The sequence below is a fragment of the Bufo gargarizans genome, unplaced genomic scaffold (assembly GCF_014858855.1).
Source record: "Bufo gargarizans isolate SCDJY-AF-19 unplaced genomic scaffold, ASM1485885v1 original_scaffold_1094_pilon, whole genome shotgun sequence".
NCBI classification, from domain to species: domain Eukaryota; kingdom Metazoa; phylum Chordata; class Amphibia; order Anura; family Bufonidae; genus Bufo; species Bufo gargarizans.
This window is the reverse complement of record NW_025334235.1, coordinates 187,810-206,750: the sequence shown is the minus strand read 5'-3', so window position 1 is coordinate 206,750 and position 18,941 is coordinate 187,810. Positions and strand designations below refer to the sequence as shown.

Here is an 18,941-nt window from a genome sequence, read left to right as displayed (position 1 = left end):
CGGTGGCGGCTGGTGATGGGAAGCTGATGGGTGCAGGGTTGTCGGTGGCGGCTGGTGATGGGAAGCTGATGGGTGCAGGGTTGTCGGTGGCGGCTGGTGATGGGTGCAGGGTTGTCAGTGGCGCTGGCGTCTTCTGCAGTGAGGAGTTTGTCCGGCTGGTTCAATGTCAGCACATATGTTGATGAACGATCTGCTATACGACCACGTGCCACCTGCGGGCGGCCAAGCAATGTCCAGATCGCTCAGCACGTCGTGTCTTCTGAGCAGTAACAGATGACTGCGACGTCTGGGGATGATGGGCAGGGTACTTAGAACATGCGGTGACACCTGCGATTCCCATTTGATTGACTTGTTTTCGAGATGCATAGATTCCCCATCCGACACCTTCTCAGTTGAAATCCTTCTCCCGCACCCACGTAATGAAATGTTTAACCTTCCTAAGAAGGTCGCTCGTTACAGAGCAATTATTCCTGTAAATGAGGTTTCTTAATAAAGCGCCGGTGCCCATACATCTCCCCTGCACACGGCTCGCGCTGGCAGCTTGCTTTCTGGAACCTTCCCCTAAAACTTATTTTTCTATAACTTCTCATGGTTTCTTAGCTCAAACATCAAGTCCGCCTGCGGCTGCTGCCGTCAGTGGCTGATCAATGCAGGAAAGTCTCCTGACGTAAAGCAGTTACACGGCCCTGCGGGGAGCTGCTTGTGTCTTCAGTCTGCAGGGTCGTTACCTTTGCATCACATGTCTGTTCTTTGTTTTCCAGTTCAGCTTTTTGCTGGCTGTACTGAATGGCGCTGTTGGCGGCAGACCGCGTTCTAGGCTTTGCTTAGCTAATGATTCGTAAATCTGCCTGACTGAAGGCTTCTGCTTTTCAGCCGCTGCTCTCTTCTTCACAGTGGAATAACCGGGACACGCAGGCATTTTATAAAAAAAATTCTGCTCCAGCATATAGGTACACCGCAGCGCGCTGTCAGAGCGAGAAACCGAGCCAAGTGTTGTAAATGTCTGCAGATATTGCTGGCGTCGGGAGCATCAGGATAAATCAGCGGCTGCAGACGTACAAGTCTGTGTCCTGTGCTGTGTGCATTGTAGTGCCTGCTACTGGGTGAAACCTGGGGCCTGGGGCCAAAGAGACATCTCTGAACCCTTCATTCTGTAGTTTATAATAAGCCCCATTCATCACACGTTGTATGAAGACTTCAAATTCTATGGATTCAGTTCACACGGATTATTATTATTCATTAATTCCATGTACATCCAGATGGGATTACACAGATCTAAAAATAGAATAAACCATTAACAGACGGATACAGAGGGATAGAGGACCCTGCCCACAAGAGCTTACAATCTATAAGGGAAGTGGAAGGACGCAGGCTGTGTGGTGGCAGCATGCCCTGAAGTGGAGGGCGAGCGTGCTGGATGGGAGGCCACACAGGAGGATGTTGCAGTAGTCCAGGCAGGACAGGACTACAAACCCAATTCCCAAAAAGTTGTGGTGCTGTGTGAAATGTGAATAGAGCCAGAATGCAATGATCTGCGACCCTCCGAGACCTGTACTTTATTCCCAGCAGAGCATAGAGCACATTTCAGATGATGGAGACCCTTCACCATTTCATGACAAAATTCACTCATTTCCAACTTGATGGCGGCGACGCATCTCAAAAAAATTTGGGACAGGGGCAACAAAAAGCTGAAATCCTTTTTGTTACTAATAAAAAAACCAGCTTGCGGCGTGTTGGAGGGGCAGAGTCTCTCAGAAGCAAAGATGGCCGGAGGTTCTCCAGTCTGCGAAAACTGCATCTAATAAGTGTTCTTCAATGTAAAATCATGAAAACGGATTATTTCACCAGAGGTTGCAATAACGCCTGTGATGGCAACGTACTCTCTGAAGAAAGTTTCCTGCGTATCTCTGTGCAGTAGACTGGAACGCAGCCGGCCTGTCCGTGCCGCCAGTATCATTAGTCTAGGTAGAGGAGGCAGGATACAGCGCCCCCGGATCACCGCCGGAGCCGCACTCTCCGCACCAGAATGGGTACATCGTCAGTCCCTCGGGCAGCTGCTCCCGGCCAATCCCAGCGCTTCTCTCATGTACACCTCTAACAGGCCCGCTGATTGGTCATAAATTACTCTGGTCCGGTGACTACCTGCAGTGCATGATCCTGTGTCCTGCCATAGGGTTGTCACTGCATGAGGTGGGTTACCCTTTGTGTTTGCATCATACAATAAAATAATGTAAAAGAAGCAACCTGTAGCCTTACATGTACTACAAAGCCCAGCAAACACTCAGCTATTAATGCCATGCAGACGCTGAATGGATACTGTATGGGGGAGGGGTGTAATAGCAGGTTACATTACCTATGAAGATGTTGTCTGGTCTCCTACGTGACTCCGGCCATTGATCCGGCAGCGTTGTGATAACCCAGGAACATATCTGGAGATTTCTGGATTTTTGCAACAGCGTCAAATCACTGCAGCGTGCTGCGCTCCCGGACCCGTCTCTTTTGGGATATGCGAGAACACCCCTGCATTATACAAGTGATGTCTCCTAGAGCAGGCATGCTCAACCTGCGGCCCTCCAGCTGTTGCAAAACTACAACTCCCTGCATGCCTGAACAGCTATCAGCCTACAGCAGGGCATTGTGGGAGTTGTAGTTTTACAACAGCTGGAGGGCCGCAGGTTGAGCATGCCTGTCCTAGAGGGACTAAGAGATCTACAGATTAATAACGTTTATGAAAAAAAAATATATATATTTTTTTTTTTACCCCCATTTCCATCCAGAAAAGGGTAATATAAGTTATATGTCCTCAGAAATGGTGTCACTAAAAAGTACAGTTCACCCCCCCCCCCCCCAAAAAAAAAAATCTAAAGAAAAATATAAAAACGTTATTATTACTCCTCCAGAAAATATGCAGTGACCTCCGATCTCGCCATCTACAGGGCATAATATCAAAAGATGAAGGAAGCCGCGCAGCGGTGGGCACGGCCCCAGAAAGACGTTTCTGAGATGCCGCGCTGCCATCGACTTCTAAAGGAGTTAATATTTTTTTTTATTTTTATTTTTTTATATGAAATGGTGAGCGGTCTCCTTCCATCATCCGATACGCGATCTGCTGGGGGATTTACAAATCGCCGCATTTTGTTATTTACATTGTATCCTCGCCCCAACTTTTTTGGAATTGGGGTTGTATTTTAGTGGTTACCGTGACTTAAAAAAACTAAAACTGGTCTGCAGTCTTCATCCCTTCATTCATTTGGCCTCATCAAGGGCACCATGGAGTTTTTTTTTATTCATGTAAATAAGTTACGTTTTAGTTTAGATTCCAAGGCTCTGGATCCATTGAAAATGTGTTACTGAAGTCTCTCATGACCCCAGATCCGGGGGATACGTCCCTGCTGCCTTTTTCTTCATATTATGGGAGCGTCTGGATTACGCAAATTTAGGGCGAGAATTTATTTTAGTTTTTTCTTTGTAAAATGTTGCTAACGATGTGTTTTGTGTCTGCCGCAGCGACCCTTTACACCTCGTGCATCCTGATCGGAGTCTTTCTCAACAGCACGGTGCCAATATTCTTCGAGATGTTTGTGGAGACCGTTTACCCCGTCCCGGAGGGCATCACCTGTGGCTTTGTCACCTTCTTGAGTAATATCTTCACTGGACTCTTGTTGGTGTTTTTAACTTTTTATAACACAGGTGAGTAGACATAATCTTGTACGGGGACCTCCCTGCCTCCAGCATTTCCTATTACATTACAGCATTATCCACAAGAAAGGTGGTGTCTGATGGGTGGTGTCTGACTGCGGGGGTCTCTTCAGCTCTAGGGGGCCGCTGGAGATGGCCGAGCTCTTTGCTGTCCCTGCCAGTCCCATAGAGTTGAACGGAGCGGCAGATAGGCATCCGTGTCTGCTCTCCATTTTTGATTGGCAGGGGCCGCAGTGGTTGCACACCTGCCAGTCAGCACCACTGATATGGGGTAATTTATTTTAATGGGTTAACCCCTTTAAGGCTGGTTTAAAAAAAACAGCACTTTTTGGAAAAATGTGGTGTCTTTCTTGCATGTTTCCTGGCTTCCCCCCCCCCCCCCCAAAAAAAAAGTGCTGCAGCCGAACATCGGGTTTCCCTCAGTTTTTCTGCAGAATGCTCTAGCTGCTGCCATTGTCTCATAGACCTCACTATGGGACATATAAAAACACCAGATACAGGGAATGGAAAAACGGATACGTGCCATGTTTTACAAGCAGAAAAATACTGCAAAAAAGAACTGTGAAGGAAGCCTTCAGGGGTGGGTGGGTGGGGGGGGCACGGGGGGGGGGCACCCTCGGCTGCCTCCTCCCACGTGACTAAGGATGCACTAGCTGCCATACTACAATATATGATCTCCCCCGTCCTCCACGTTTGTATTCTCCTTTGGGGGTGAATCCCTCTTAGTACCCCTCCTGTGGTGGCCAGCTTGTGGCTGCTTCCATCCATGTGGAAGAACGTGAACCGGCCCTTTAAAGAATTTGCAATAGATATGCATCGGGTGAGTGAAATCTCCTGACCCAGTGACTAATGATGATGATAACTGCTTCTGAGCAGGAGTTTAGTTTATGCAGGTTTTATATTCGGCAGTGCCCCTCCTGTCCTCCCCGAGGGCCTCGGCCTCTCTGCTCTGCATTGGAGTCGTCATAACCTGACCGCTGTAGCTGTGCCAGGGCTAGGCTGTAATGGGTGGCTCATCCCGTGTGCAGTCCTGACCATAAAGCTGCAAGTATCTGAGAGACTGGGGGTGCCCGGAGCCCTGGCCTCTGGAGACTGGGGGAAAACCTGTGAACCAGCGACAGGGTGATGGGTGCCCGGGCCTCATTAATACGTGGGTGCCCGTGTGGTCCGATCCCAGAGAAGAGCTACTGAAGAGCAACTTGCTGACAACGTTACTGCTGATGATGGTGATGGGTGTCGGAACACACAAGACATTGCAGCTTGTGGTGTGTGGGGCGTCATAGTAATCAGAATTAGGTTTTATTGTTATGGCCGATGGGTGTAGACATGTGGCAGGAGGACATGATAGAAATAAGGTTTATATTACAGGTGACTTTGTGGCGTTCTGGGCCCCGGGAGATGATTCGCGTGGAGTATTTCCATTGCTTTGCCCAGTTGCCTCCAGTCTCTTGGCTCTCATCATGTCGTTCGGCCGCTCATTTTCCAGTTATCAGCCCCAAAACTCCACTTTCGGATCCATTCTCCATCTGTATAAGTGGGCTCTGGCCGCCCTTAAGCTGTTTTCGGCAGCAGGTTGGACTTGCTCCGGCAATGCTCCAGTATTCTGGCTGTCCCCATTAATCAGGCTCCACGATTGCCCCGGTTGTTAGTTCAGAGCGCAGCTCCGGAGGCAGCGGTTAATTGTGCGTGGACATTGTATCTCTTGTTCCAGGGAAAGGTTCAATTCCTCATAGTCATCTTGTGGGCATTAGATCCGTTCAGATCGGGGTCCACGTCCTTCAGGCTGATGAGGATTTCGGCCACTTTTGGAGCTGGAGATTTTGGAAAGGCACAGATCCCCGTGAACCCCTGATTCACTTTAAGGTCATCTTAAAATATAAAATTACCAGCAGATGATTCATGAAGGAGGTGAATAATCAGGACAGTATGTATGATGGCGATTCATGATGGTGGCTGCCCCTCGCCTGCCTGACCACCACCATCATCATCATCATCATCATAATCACCGTTCAGCTCACAAAGAATGGTGAAAACGCCATTGCTTTATCCAGTACCGCTGAGCAGCCGGCATGTTATAACGTATAGTCCCAGCATGCCAATGATCAGCACCAAAATCTCATTACCGTTAGTCAATTATTTCTTCCTAGCACTTCTGCCACCTTGGGTTTAACCCTTTCCTGGACTGTCGTTGATGTGCAGCATCTTTAAGTCTCTGTATATTAGCGCTGATTCACTCGACTGTGCTCGGTCCAGGAACCGACCCTGATCCCAACTGACTGCATCATAGTGTCTGATGCTCGCTGGTCTGTGTAGACATATTGATGTCGGCGCAGTAACCCTGCGATCACATAGGAAGTGACTGGATGATAAAACACCGCTGCAGGCAGTTTGGGGGGACGGTCGGGTGAATCAGCCCTTAGTCACATTCATAGATCTCTGACGTCTCGCCCTTTACTCTGATCACCGGCTCTTGGCGCATCGAAGCTTTCGCTCTCGGTGCTGCTGCCGCCCGATTGTCCCACGTACGTTGATGATGTCATTTTGAAATCCAGCGGAGAAGAGAACATTTTCTCCTGTTCTGCCTTTGGAATTAATATTAAAGGAGAGTCGTATCCAGTTAGAAATCCAAGTGCAGCATTCAGGCTGACAGATCTCCCCATCAGGAGCAGCTGAGGCATTGCAATTACCCCGCGCGGTCTATCCGTCATCTCCCCGGCAGCGTGGAGCAGCAGTCATTCCTTAGGAGGAGAGTGAGTCATTGAGGGATTGATGGTGGCCGCGGCCTCCTGCGTCCTGCAGTGTGCCTGCTGACAGCTGTATTGTAGACCTGGGAGAAGGGCCTTCTCTGCACCCAGACTCCCGCTGATCGATACTTCTGACTACACACAATAATATGTCTAGGGTTGTATTATAAAGAGCCGCATTGTAATGGCAGACACACGATGGCTGCCCCCTGCCCTCTCCACAGTTTGCACTGGCCGAGCGTGCAGGGATCTTACTAGAACAGAGACGCTCCGGCAGCAATGGGCTCTGTCCTGGAGGAAGTATGGAGCAGTTTGATTCCAGCATGTCCAATCCTTGGACAGACATTGAATAGAGGGGCCCCTTACATATTAGATTATCCACTGATCTACGGTAGAGTTCACACCTTGTGATTCCACTGCATCCAGCCGTCACATAGGGCTCCCCCCCCCCCCCCCCCCCCCCCCCCCCCATACGCCCATTCAGTACATTTGCCACCTCCGAGCTGCCGCTTCCACCGCTCCCCAGTTATTTCTTCTTGGTTTCTGTTTTCCAAACAATCATTTAGCCTTAAAATCTAGAGATCAGGGACTGAGCGAAGCTCCTCCATAAAGATGACAAGTGTGAGCGCCTTCTGTGCAGTGGGCGTCCGGAGACGGCTGCGCGGAATTGCATTCTGTTAGGAGGACGCCCTTAAGAACTTGTAGAACAGATCTGCAATGTCATCTCCTAATGAAGAAGGCCGGAGAGAGGAGAGGAGCCGTACTTGCTGCAGCGGCTGCCTCCATCACCCGCCGTGTACCGAGCAATCACATAAAGGATGCTGAAGGGAGGGGGAGGCTCTGCCGTAAAGAGGGGCTTCATGGCTGTAGACATGGGGGTCTGCTCCTGCTGTACGGGTTCTTATCATATAAAACGGGTTCTCTCTCAAAAGGTGAATTTATAGAAATTTTAGTCACTGTGTCAACACATGACTCGGCTTTTACTGATCCACATTATAATCCCAGAGCTGCAATCACAATTCTCCAGTCTCTAAAGAAGCTCAGTTAAGCTGTTCAGGGGAATATCTGGCCATAGCCTGCCAGTTGTTTCTAACAAGCAGAGCAGAATCGTGAATGCAGCTCCAGACCATACTACAGGATATGTACACAGGATCCTCTCTTGGTCAGGGGCAGTTTTTTCCCCCCAATGCAGTGAGCTCGGTGCCGTGTTTCCCCCTCCTCTTCCCATAGGCTTCTATGTAGGACCTGAAGAAAGACTGGAAAAACTAATGTTCAAAATGTCACTAAATAAAAAATGCAGCTAAAAATGCCACATAAATGCATTTTCCTTAAATAGTAATGCTGCGGTTCTAAAACCTTCCACGTGTGACACGCTGAGGGGCCCGTTTATTAACACTCCGGTCTTGATAAGGCCCTGTGTCGTCGGTGGATCCGCCGCGGTTATGTACAGGCGCCGGCCTCTCCATAACTTCAGTGCATCCAGCGCCGGTTCTAAATGTAAGACCGTGTCCTCGCTGTCTTACATTTAGACCATTTTCTACACCTAAAACAGGAGTAGAAACCGGTAATGAGACGGGCCTGCCGACCCCTGGGTCTGTGGAGGCCTTCGTCAGGTCGCAGCTCTTGGCTGCACAGTGATCTGGCTTCCAGGTGCGGTCGCTGCGTCTGCCGCTGAATGTGTGACCCGGCTCTCGTTGCGTCAGCACCGTTTATTTCCTGTTGTGATCGATGTTTTTGTTGATGCGCCTTGCGTTGTCGCGGGTAGCGCAGCGGTGTGATGTTCTCTTGCTTTTTGTATCTACACAGCGCCGTCCTGGTTGAACTGGTGCCTCACAGGGTCTTGTATCCTCGGCCTGGCGTTTATTATCTGCTCCAGGGAGCCCAGTGACAAACTGTCTCGCCCAAAGTACACGATCTGAATGCCCGGGATGATTCAATGTTGTCTTTTCATTTCCAGAGTTGTCGTGGCTGAACTGGTGCCTGACGGGATCTAGCTTTCTCAGCCTGCTCTTACTTGTGTGCTTCAGGGAATCCTATGATAGACTCTATCTCGATGTCTTTATATCCGTGTAATAGCCCCAAACGGGCTGAACACTCCGCTCACGGCACAATTGTCTGGAATTGCACAATAGACTGGAGGAAGACGAGCGACACGAGGCCGCTGGGCTGATATTAACTACTAAATAAAAAGTCCCACGTGTGTATTTTACTCTGTGGTCCCCGGGACGGAGGAGCATCAATTACCAGGGAAGTCTGCTGCTCTCGCCCCCGCTGCGGGAGTCGTTATTGGAGGTGGAGGATCTTAATGTTTTAATGATGAATAGGTTGCAATATGTCGAGTCTGACCACACGGCTTATCATATGAAAGGTTGGTAATCTGCGGGGAGGTGGGCAGCGAATGGCGGATAATCTCATTCTGAATGTCGTCTGTACAAGAGGGCCCAACATTCTCCCCGAGAAGAGGACTGACTGACACCTGTGCGCCGGTGTCCTGCATGGGCCCCCCCAGGAGATTGAATCCACTACTACAGCCTTGTTAACCAGGATATGGCCGCCGGACCGTCCAGTGAAGACCGCCACGATGGGATGTAGTGCTGCTGTAGTAGTTGTCAGTTTGGTTGCAGATCTTTAATTGTACAATGATTCCGGTTGTCCCTGAACGTTCACATCGCTTTTCCTAAAATGCCTTCTAAAATGTATGTCATTGGCTAATTTTACCTTCCGGCCAGTCTTCCTCCAAATGCACACTTTCCAGTGTTGCGGCGTACAGGTTCCAGTCTCTTTAGAGTACGTGGAGGAGGCGCCAGGAGGGCTCCGTACTGGTGTAAGCGTGCCGCTGCGCTGAAAGCTCTGCGGAGACATCAGTCCAGGAGGAACAGCGAGTCAGTCTACAACGCTCACAAGTAACTGGCACCGTCTCCACGTCCTCCGAGAGACTGACCTCCATACAGCTGGATACCGGCTGCAGCTTCAGGAGGCCTATTGTGGCAGCATGAAGGTAAAATCCATTAACAAAGATGATTTTTAGGGCATTTGGAAAAGTGGAGCTGTCTCCTCTCCTGACGTCTGTTCTAGTAACTGATTGCACCCCCATGTAATAGTTCTGATAGCAATTCACCGAGGAATGGCTCAACATAGTCGTAGGAATAGGTACTCCAGAATTATTACACGAGGGATGCAAGTACTTACTAAAACAGACCTGTCAGGACTGGGGATCACTATACACTTCATTAGACAATGAGCTATATCTGCCGCCTATAGAGGGGCGCGGGCTTCCTGTCCTGAGCGATTACAGTATATGACTAGCCTGGCGTTATCTGTATGGGGTAAAGATTTCAACATTGTTTATTCGTTCTGCAGCTCCTCCATATTTTTTTAAAATCTGGATGACTAGTCTTGGTAGGACGGACTTTGCACAGCAGTCTGGGGGTTAAAGTTGTGTGTTGATGACCTATTCTCAGGATGGGTCACCGGTATCCGATCGGAGAGCGCCGTGGCCTATCCGTTGGGTAGTGGCTGTGTCTGCTATTGCAGCTGAGGCCCATTCACTTCACTGAGACCTGTACCTTGGCCATGTGACTGATGTCGGGTCGGACCCCCACCGATCTGATATTGGTGACCTGTCCTGAGGATAGGCCGACACTATAGCAGAAAACGCCTTTAATGAGCTGAGAGCCCTGCAACGTTTGAGGATCTGTCCGTGAAACGTCTGATGGAATATACTGTATATGCAGAGGGATTTATCCACTGGCTTTTCTGACTTGATTACCAGCAGAGGGCTTTTATTAAATCTCCTTTAGTCTCGGCCATACTGGAGGAGACTGATGAACTGGATCACTGACCACAAAGCCCAGCAGCTGACACTTGTCCTGATGGAGTGTGGGATCTCAGCTCTTCCCCGTCACGTCTGGTGTTGTGCTGTGAGATCATCACCTAGAAATGTCACCGTGTAAAGACCGCAGCGATCGGTTCTCGGGGTCTCTTGTCACAGATGTTTTTTCCTGGGTTATATCTGGAGGCGGCTGTAGGACGGTCTCATGTAATCATGGCCGTCTGCTGAATTACAATCTGAGCCTACAGCAGTAATGAGCTCCATGCTCTGCCTCCGTGGGAATCCACTGTGGGTTCGAGGAACTGACTGCGCGGCGCCTCTGATGGGATGTGACACCAAGACGTTAGAGGTTCCATTCACTGTAGAACACATAAAGGGGGGGACATGGAGTAAAATATGGGGAGATATTAGGACAGCTTGCCCCAAAGTATTTTTGATGGAAATGTTGGGGAACACTTTACTGGTATATTGCACTTCATGGGACGCCAGTGTCTGAGAATCGGAAGACTCCCTTTAACTGATGGCGGATGTGTGATGTCCCCCTAAATATCCTCTTAAAGGATGCCTCTTCATTTTCTAGAAGGCCTCTATTGAAGCCCATACTCGCTATGACCTCTAGAGTGGTGGTGGTCGTGCGCCGCTCAGGAAGAGGTCCTGGAGACACTCGGCAGACGGCCTAGTCATTGGGAAAGGTTGGATTTGGGATATGGCGGGAAGTTGCACTTTCCAGTGAGATTTCTGTGACCTCAGATCTTCAGGATAAGGTGGAGCCGTGGCTCCACGTGGCATTATGTTTGTCGTGTACTCATGCTGCTAATATTCCGGAGAGCGAAGCGCTAAGGTTCCGGTGTCTCTCCTTCTCTCATCGATAACCTGGTGTGACTGTTCTCTAATCTCTGTATATGACGGCGGTTGTTCTTTGTCTGATGCTCTGTTAACCTGTTCACTGCTAGGATTGTCAGGTAACCCGATTTTATAAGGATTTTTTTTAGTTTATGGTGAAATAAAAAACCTTTTAAAAACCTTTTTGTGTTTTATTGTCTTTTTTCTTATGACCATGGCTGATTACCCGCTCTCCATAGTACATGACGGACCTGGAGAGCGGGACATACAGCACCCTCATCGGGTGGCAGAGCCCATTCTCGGGCTGGGACACTTAACACTATACTAACGAGGACAAAACTGTTAATTATATCAACCCGTGCAGGAAATTCTACAGATTTCCAAGCTCTTCACCAGGAATGGTCTCGCCCATACGGAAAACCCAAAATGTTCCGTGATTAACCTGCAGAATGCGTTGACGCGCCGGCTCCTCTGTATCAGACTGACGGCCTGTGGGATGGAGAGGAGTGCGACCTGTAAGTCATGAAGGTCTGGATAATGAGGCCGTATGGTACCGCAAGAACCTGTGGTGGGACATACATGGTTAGTAGCACTGCACAGATGGTAAGCAGTTGGGGGTCGGGTAATAAACCACTTTAAGCGACTAAAAAAAACTTAAAGGGATATTCCCATCTGGGACATTTATGGCACTTCACTAGAGTATGCCATGACTGTCAGGTGTGGGTCTCGCCTCTAGGACATGTCATCTAAAACAGGACCCCTGAAGTTAAAGGAGAGCACCCTGCACCATTTGCTGGTATGGGAGTTGCCAAGCGCTTGCTCAGGCTGGTTTCGGACGTCCAGTAGCAGTAAATGGAGAAGATGCTGCGCATGCACGCCATCCTCTCGGTTCACTTTAGTGCGCTGTTTTGGATATAGGTGCAGGACTCACACCTATAATGCCATAAATGTTCCAGATGAGAGTGCCACTCTAATGGGGTTGGCCCATCTCGCACATTGGTGGTATTTCACTAGGATGTGCCACCAATGTTCAGTTCGGGACCCGCACCCGTCTCTACAATGGGGCACAAGTGAGGGAGAGTGCACTGTGCATGCGTGACGTGCTCTGCATTCACTTCCATGGGACTCCTAAACAGAACTGAGCCAGCTCTTGGCTATTTTTGGCATGCCGTTAGAAGTGAATGGTATTCTACGCTACTAATTGTGAGATGGGCCAACCCCTTTAAGAGCAGGTTTACATGAATTCTCATCTGCATTCTTCTTTCTTGATGGACTTTTTTGATCGCTCCGGACTAGTTTGCAGTCATTCTGCTGTCGCATTCTTATGGTTTCCATGTCACTTGTGCAGGACGGTGCTCCTGTCCAATGGAGGTCGCTTACTCAGGCTAGGGCTTCATGGCCATACAATTACTGACATAAACGGAACGCAGCCTGGTGACCATCACAATGCATCTGACCAGGTTAAAGGGATAATCCTATATTATTCTATGGATATACTGATGGTATGGTCTGATGATGGCTGCCACCTCTGGGGCCAGCATGCAGAACGGGGCTTGGATGTTTCTGTTACTCCCATAACAGTGAATGGATGGTGAAGGCTCGGCATCTGAACATTATTAGGATCTGCTATTGTGACCCTTTTTATTCCCCTTTAAAAGTAAAGATCATATCTTATTGATTGTAATTGCATCATCTTGACTCCTGCAGCAGTGAATGGGCGATAATCGGGTATTCTACCTCGTCGGCCGGGGCCCTAATCGGGTATTCTACCTCGTCGGCCGGGGCCCTAATCGGGTATTCTACCTCGTCGGCCGGGGCCCTAATCGGGTATTCTACCTCGTCGGCCGGGGCCCTAATCGGGTATTCTACCTCGTCGGCCGGGGCCCTAATCGGGTATTCTACCTCGTCGGCCGGGGCCCTAATCGGGTATTCTACCTCGTCGGCCGGGGCCCTAATCGGTATTCTACCTCGTCGGCCGGGGCCCTAATCGGGTATTCTACCTCGTCGGCCGGGGCCCTAATCGGGTATTCTACCTCGTCGGCCGGGGCCCTAATCGGGTATTCTACCTCGTCGGCCGGGGCCCTAATCGGGTATTCTACCTCGTCGGCCGGGGCCCTAATCGGGTATTCTACCTCGTCGGCCGGGGCCCTAATCGGGTATTCTACCTCGTCGGCCGGGGCCCTAATCGGGTATTCTACCTCGTCGGCCGGGGCCCTAATCGGGTATTCTACCTCGTCGGCCGGGGCCCTAATCGGGTATTCTACCTCGTCGGCCGGGGCCCTAATCGGGTATTCTACCTCGTCGGCCGGGGCCCTAATCGGGTATTCTACCTCGTCGGCCGGGGCCCTAATCGGGTATTCTACCTCCTCGGCCGGCTCCCGGCAGCACTCTTTACCTGTACAGGAGAGAAGCTGTTAAGTTACATATTCTGTGCTTCACTTCAGACCAAAATGGGATTTTGATGGTACTGAGGCGTAACACAGAGGAGAACTTAATAAGCTAGAAAGCCTTTTAATTTAAAGTTATAATGTGATTTGCTTCCCCGGATCCAAAATGCATTTTAAAAAGTAACTGCGGCATTTATGTGATGGATGGCATGCAGTCAGGTTGTTAACCCTTCACTTGCAGTGTGTCTCTTGGGTAATATAACATTTTTGGGGATTTATTTTTATTTTTATTGGACTGTTGAGTTACTGCACTAAGTACCAGTAACTGAAATAATCAGGGGAAAGTCGAGCTGACATTTCTGATGCTACCAGAGACGGATGTTTATCACCAGCAGGAGCTACGTAATACACAGTCGAGTCCCATTATTCTGACCAATTCCTACTTTTGACGCTGGCAGCGCATGACTCATGAAGGAAGTCACATGTGCTGACCTGGCCCGGTGAGTATAGAAGGGGTGCGATAGGCTGTCTGCACACATATCCCTCGGGGGGTATATAAGGGGTGTGATAGGCTGTACACATATCCCTTGGTGGGTATATAAGGGGTGATAGGCTGTCTGCACACAACATATCCCTTGGGGGGGTATATGAGAGGTATGATAAGCTGCACACATATCCCTCGGGGGGGATATAAGGGGTGTGATAGGCTGTCTGCACACATATCCCTTGGGGGGGGTAGTAGTATATGAGAAGTGTGATAGGCTGTACACATATCCCTCGGGGGGGTATATAAGGGGTGTGATAGGCTGTACACATATACCTTGGTGGGTATATAAGGGGTGATGGGCTGTCTGCACACACAACCCTTGGGGGGGTATAAAAGGGGTGTGATAGGCTGTCTGCACACATATCCCTGGGGGGGTATATAAGGAGTGTGATAGGCTGTCTGCACACATATCCCTGGGGGGGGGGGGTATATAAGGAGTGTGATAGGCTGTCTGCACACATATCCCTTGGGGGGGGGGGGGGGGGTATATGAGACGTGTGATAGGCTGTACACATATCCCTCGGGGGGTATATAAGGAGTGTGATAGGCTGTCTGCACACATATCCCTGGGGGGGGGGGGGGTTATAGAAGGAGTGTGATAGGCTGTCTGCACACACATCCCTCGGGGGGGTATATAAGGGGTGTGATAGGCTGTACACATATACCTTGGAGGGTATATAAGGGGTGATGGGCTGTCTGCACACACAACCCTTGGGGGGTATAAAAGGGGTGTGATAGGCTGTCTGCACACACATCCTTCGGGGGGTATATAAGGGGTGTGATAGGCTGTACACATATACCTTGGTGGGTATATAAGGGGTGTGATAGGCTGTCTGTACACATATCCCTCGGGGGGGGGGGGGGGTATATAAGGTGTGTGATAGGCTGTCTGCACACACATCCCTTGGGGGGTATATAAGGGGTGTGATAGGCTGTACACATATACCTTGGTGGGTCTATAAGATGTGATAGGCTGTCTGTACACATATCCCTCGGTGGGTATATAAGGGGTGATAGGCTGTCTGCACATATCCCTCGGGGGGTATATAAGGTGTGTGAGAGGCTGTCTGCTCACATAGTTTTATGGGTTTTCGCCCTATGTGGAAAAACTGACCTGTGTCCTTAATTCTCTGGGTCAGTACAATTACAACCATACCACATACCACCGGCCCATGGGACGCACCTAGGTTTTTGAGGAGGAAAATAAGAATGGGCTTTGAACTAATGGTAGCCTGTGGATGACACTGTTATGGGCGTCTGTGGATGGCATGACACTGCTATGGGGGGGGGGGGGGGGGGGGAGAGAGAATCTGTGGATGACAGATAAATAGCATCTTATGCTATGTGTCATCCACAGATCTCCCCCCACCCCCATAAGTGTCCCTGTGTATTGTGAATGACCCCAATACAGGGGGTGGGGGCTGGCATCTACAGTAGTTTTGTAATGGCAGCGGGGCCCAGTGCAGTCATTGTATTCTATTGCACCGGGCCCCACTCACTGTACTAATCGTATCTAACGGCATGCAATGTTTAACTATAGAATATCTTCAATCCAGCCGCCTGTACTTGCGTCCATAGAGGGAAGGAGGCTGTGCGGGCACTGGCAGAGTAACTCACTAAGTCACGTGCCCGCACCGCCTGCTTCATTCATAAAGTGGGCGGAGCAGGCGCGTGACGTAGTGAGTTATGTTGTCAGTGCCCAGCCTCCTGCCTGCTACGGACGTGAGAACAGGCGGCTGGATTGAAGATATTCTATAGTTAAACATTGCCTGCAGTTAGATACGATTAGTACAGTGAGCGGGTGCAATAGAATACAGTGACTGCAACGGGCCCCACTACCATTACTAAACAAGACGCCGGCCCCTCCTTGCTGATACACCTCCGACCGCGCTGTATCAGTGTAAACGGCAACATTTGCCCCATAAGACGCACTGCCATTTTCCTCCCACTTTTGGGGGGGGGGGGGAAGGTGCGTCTTATAGGGCAAAAAAAATAGGGTATGTGTAGGTTTTTTGTGTTTTTAATACTTAAATTTTTTTTTTTGATATTGCTATGTTCTGACCATAACTTTTTTTTATAGTTATGTATACTGAGCTGTGTCAGAGCTCATTTTTTACAGGATGGTGTAGTTTTTGATACTATGTAGGAGTGTGTTTGACTTTATCACATTTTAATCCATTTTTATGGGAAAAGAAGCGATTAAAAAAATGGCAAATTGACCATTTTGATATCTTTTTCGATTATGCCATTCGCCGTATGGGATACATATTTTTATATTTTGATAGTACAGGTGGCTTCGGACGCGGTGATGGCCAAGATGTTTATATATTATATTTTTTTTTATTCTAGGAAAAGGCGGCGATTTTTTTATTTTTATATATTTTTCATATTATGTAACTTGTAGTTTTTTCCCTCTATGGCTTATACTGTATTCCCATAGAACTACAGTATTAGCTCACATTGCTGTTCTCCTAAGTTGGCCTGCCATCTGCTGGCCAACATATGAACTGCAGCTCTAATATGCTGGGTCACTTCAGAGAGACGCTGTATATTAGAATTAATGACCAGCTTCCCTAAGTGCACGGGGCAGCTGGTCTTAACCCAGAAACATGCGCTTCTGGGCTTTTCACCATTACGATGTCATGGTCACGCTTGACCATAGCATCTAAAGTCTTAAATGCCTGCATCATAGCCGGTTGCAGACATGAGCCGCGGGCTACATGCACGAGTGGGCGCCATGTCTAAAGACTCTCCCAGCGTTTATTCTGTAGAATCATTTCGCTCACCTGTAGTTAGGGTTCAGTCTGGATGGTCTCCATTAGCAACTTGTATTTTATTTTTTTAACTGGTGAGGGGCTCATGTGTTTACAGCTCTGACGCCATTGTGTTAATCTGCTGGGACGGCATCGGAGGCCTGTTGACTAAACCACGCTGGAATTTTGTTAGATAATAGTCCTGTACTAAGAAGGAACCATTGTAGAAAAATATCAATATTGCACTAGACTCAAGATTGTTTCTGAAAATGTAAAAATATAACTTTTTGATGTGCGATAGCCGACCACTGGACTATGGGACCATGGTACCTGTTCACTTGTGTGTGAGGCCGGGGTCCTGGATACATTAGATGGTAGATTTTATATTAACATAGTTTGTAAGGCTAGAAAAAGATGTCCATCCAGTTCAGGCTGTTATCCTGCAGTGTGGATGCAGAAGACAAAAACCCTCATGAGGTAGAAGACCATTTCTCTCATCTTAGGGGGAAAAATCCTTTTAAGATTTCAAATCTAGCAATCAACCCTCCAGACATCCAGGCCCCTCTTGGTGGGAATCCGATCACAACCATCTATGGTACAGAGTCCATAGTCTCACTGCTCTTACAGTAAAGAGTCCATAGTCTCACTGCTCTTACAGTAAAGAGTCCATAGTCTCACTGCTCTTACAGTATAGAGTCCATAGTCTCGCTGCTCTTACAGTATAGAGTCCATAGTCTCACTGCTCTTACAGTATAGAGTCCACAGTCTCACTGCTCTTACAGTAAAGAGCCCATAGTCTCACTGCTCTTACAGTATAGAGTCCATAGTCTCACTGCTCTTACAGTATAGAGTCCACAGTCTCACTGCTCTTACAGTATAGAGTCCACAGTCTCACTGCTCTTACAGTATAGAGTCCATAGTCTCACTGCTCTTACAGTAAAGAGTCCATAGTCTCACTGCTCTTACAGTAAAGAGTCCATAGTCTCACTGCTCTTACAGTAAAGAGTCCATAGTCTCACCGCTCTTACAGTAAAGAGCTCCACAGTCTCACCGCTCTTACAGTATAGAGTCCATAGTCTCACTGCTCTTACAGTAAAGAGTCCACAGTCTCACTGCTCTTACAGTAAAGAGTCCACAGTCTCACTGCTCTTACAGTATAGAGTCCATAGTCTCACTGCTCTTACAGTATAGAGTCCATAGTCTCACTGCTCTTACAGTATAGAGTCCACAGTCTCACTGCTCTTACAGTATAGAGTCCACAGTCTCACTGCTCTTACAGTATAGAGTCCATAGTCTCACTGCTCTTACAGTATAGAGTCCATAGTCTCACTGCTCTTACCGTATAGAGTCCATAGTCTCACTGCTCTTACAGTACAGAGTCCATAGTCTCACTGCTCTTACAGTATAGAGTCCACAGTCTCACTGCTCTTACAGTAAAGAGTCCATAGTCTCACTGCTCTTACAGTAAAGAGTCCATAGTCTCACTGCTCTTACAGTAAAGAGTCCATAGTCTCACTGCTCTTACAGTAAAGAGTCCACAGTCTCACTGCTCTTACAGTATAGAGTCCATAGTCTCGCTGCTCTTACAGTATAGAGTCCATAGTCTCGCTGCTCTTACAGTATAGAGTCCATAGTCTCGCTGCTCTTAAGGTACAGAGTCCATAGTCTCGCTGCTCTTAAGGTACAGAGTCCATAGTCTCACTGCTCTTACGGTACAGAGTCCATAGTCTCACTGCTCTTACGGTACAGAGTCCATAGTCTCACTGCTCTTACGGTACAGAGTCCATAGTCTCACTGCTCTTACGGTACAGAGTCCATAGTCTCACTGCTCTTACGGTACAGAGTCCACAGTCTCACTGCTCTTACGGTACAGAGTCCATAGTCTCGCTGCTCTTACAGTATAGTCCATAGTCTCGCTGCTCTTAAGGTACAGAGTCCATAGTCTCACTGCTCTTACAGTATAGAGTCCATAGTCTCGCTGCTCTTAAGGTACAGAGTCCATAGTCTCACTGCTCTTACGGTACAGAGTCCATAGTCTCACTGCTCTTACGGTACAGAGTCCATAGTCTCACTGCTCTTACGGTACAGAGTCCATAGTCTCACTGCTCTTACGGTACAGAGTCCATAGTCTCACTG

At 48.7% G+C, this 18,941-nt stretch overlaps 1 protein-coding gene across 2 annotated transcripts; it reads left to right on the top strand.

Annotated features, from left to right (window-relative positions):
* Positions 1-2,983: 2,983 nt before the first annotated feature.
* SLC49A4 (solute carrier family 49 member 4) lies at positions 2,984-11,299 on the top strand. 2 transcript variants are annotated; one of them, XR_006387209.1, is made up of 2 exons: positions 2,984-3,690; positions 8,401-11,299. XR_006387209.1 is itself a non-coding variant. In XM_044273749.1 (2 exons), the coding sequence occupies exons 1-2, from the start codon at positions 3,474-3,476 to the stop codon at positions 8,360-8,362; spliced, it is 330 nt and encodes a 109-aa protein (XP_044129684.1). In that variant the 5' UTR covers positions 2,984-3,473; the 3' UTR covers positions 8,363-8,390. The 2 variants fall into 2 exon arrangements, 1 of the variants encoding a protein (XP_044129684.1); XM_044273749.1 differs by lacking the exon at positions 8,401-11,299 and adding an exon at positions 8,250-8,390.
* Positions 11,300-18,941: the final 7,642 nt, after the last annotated feature.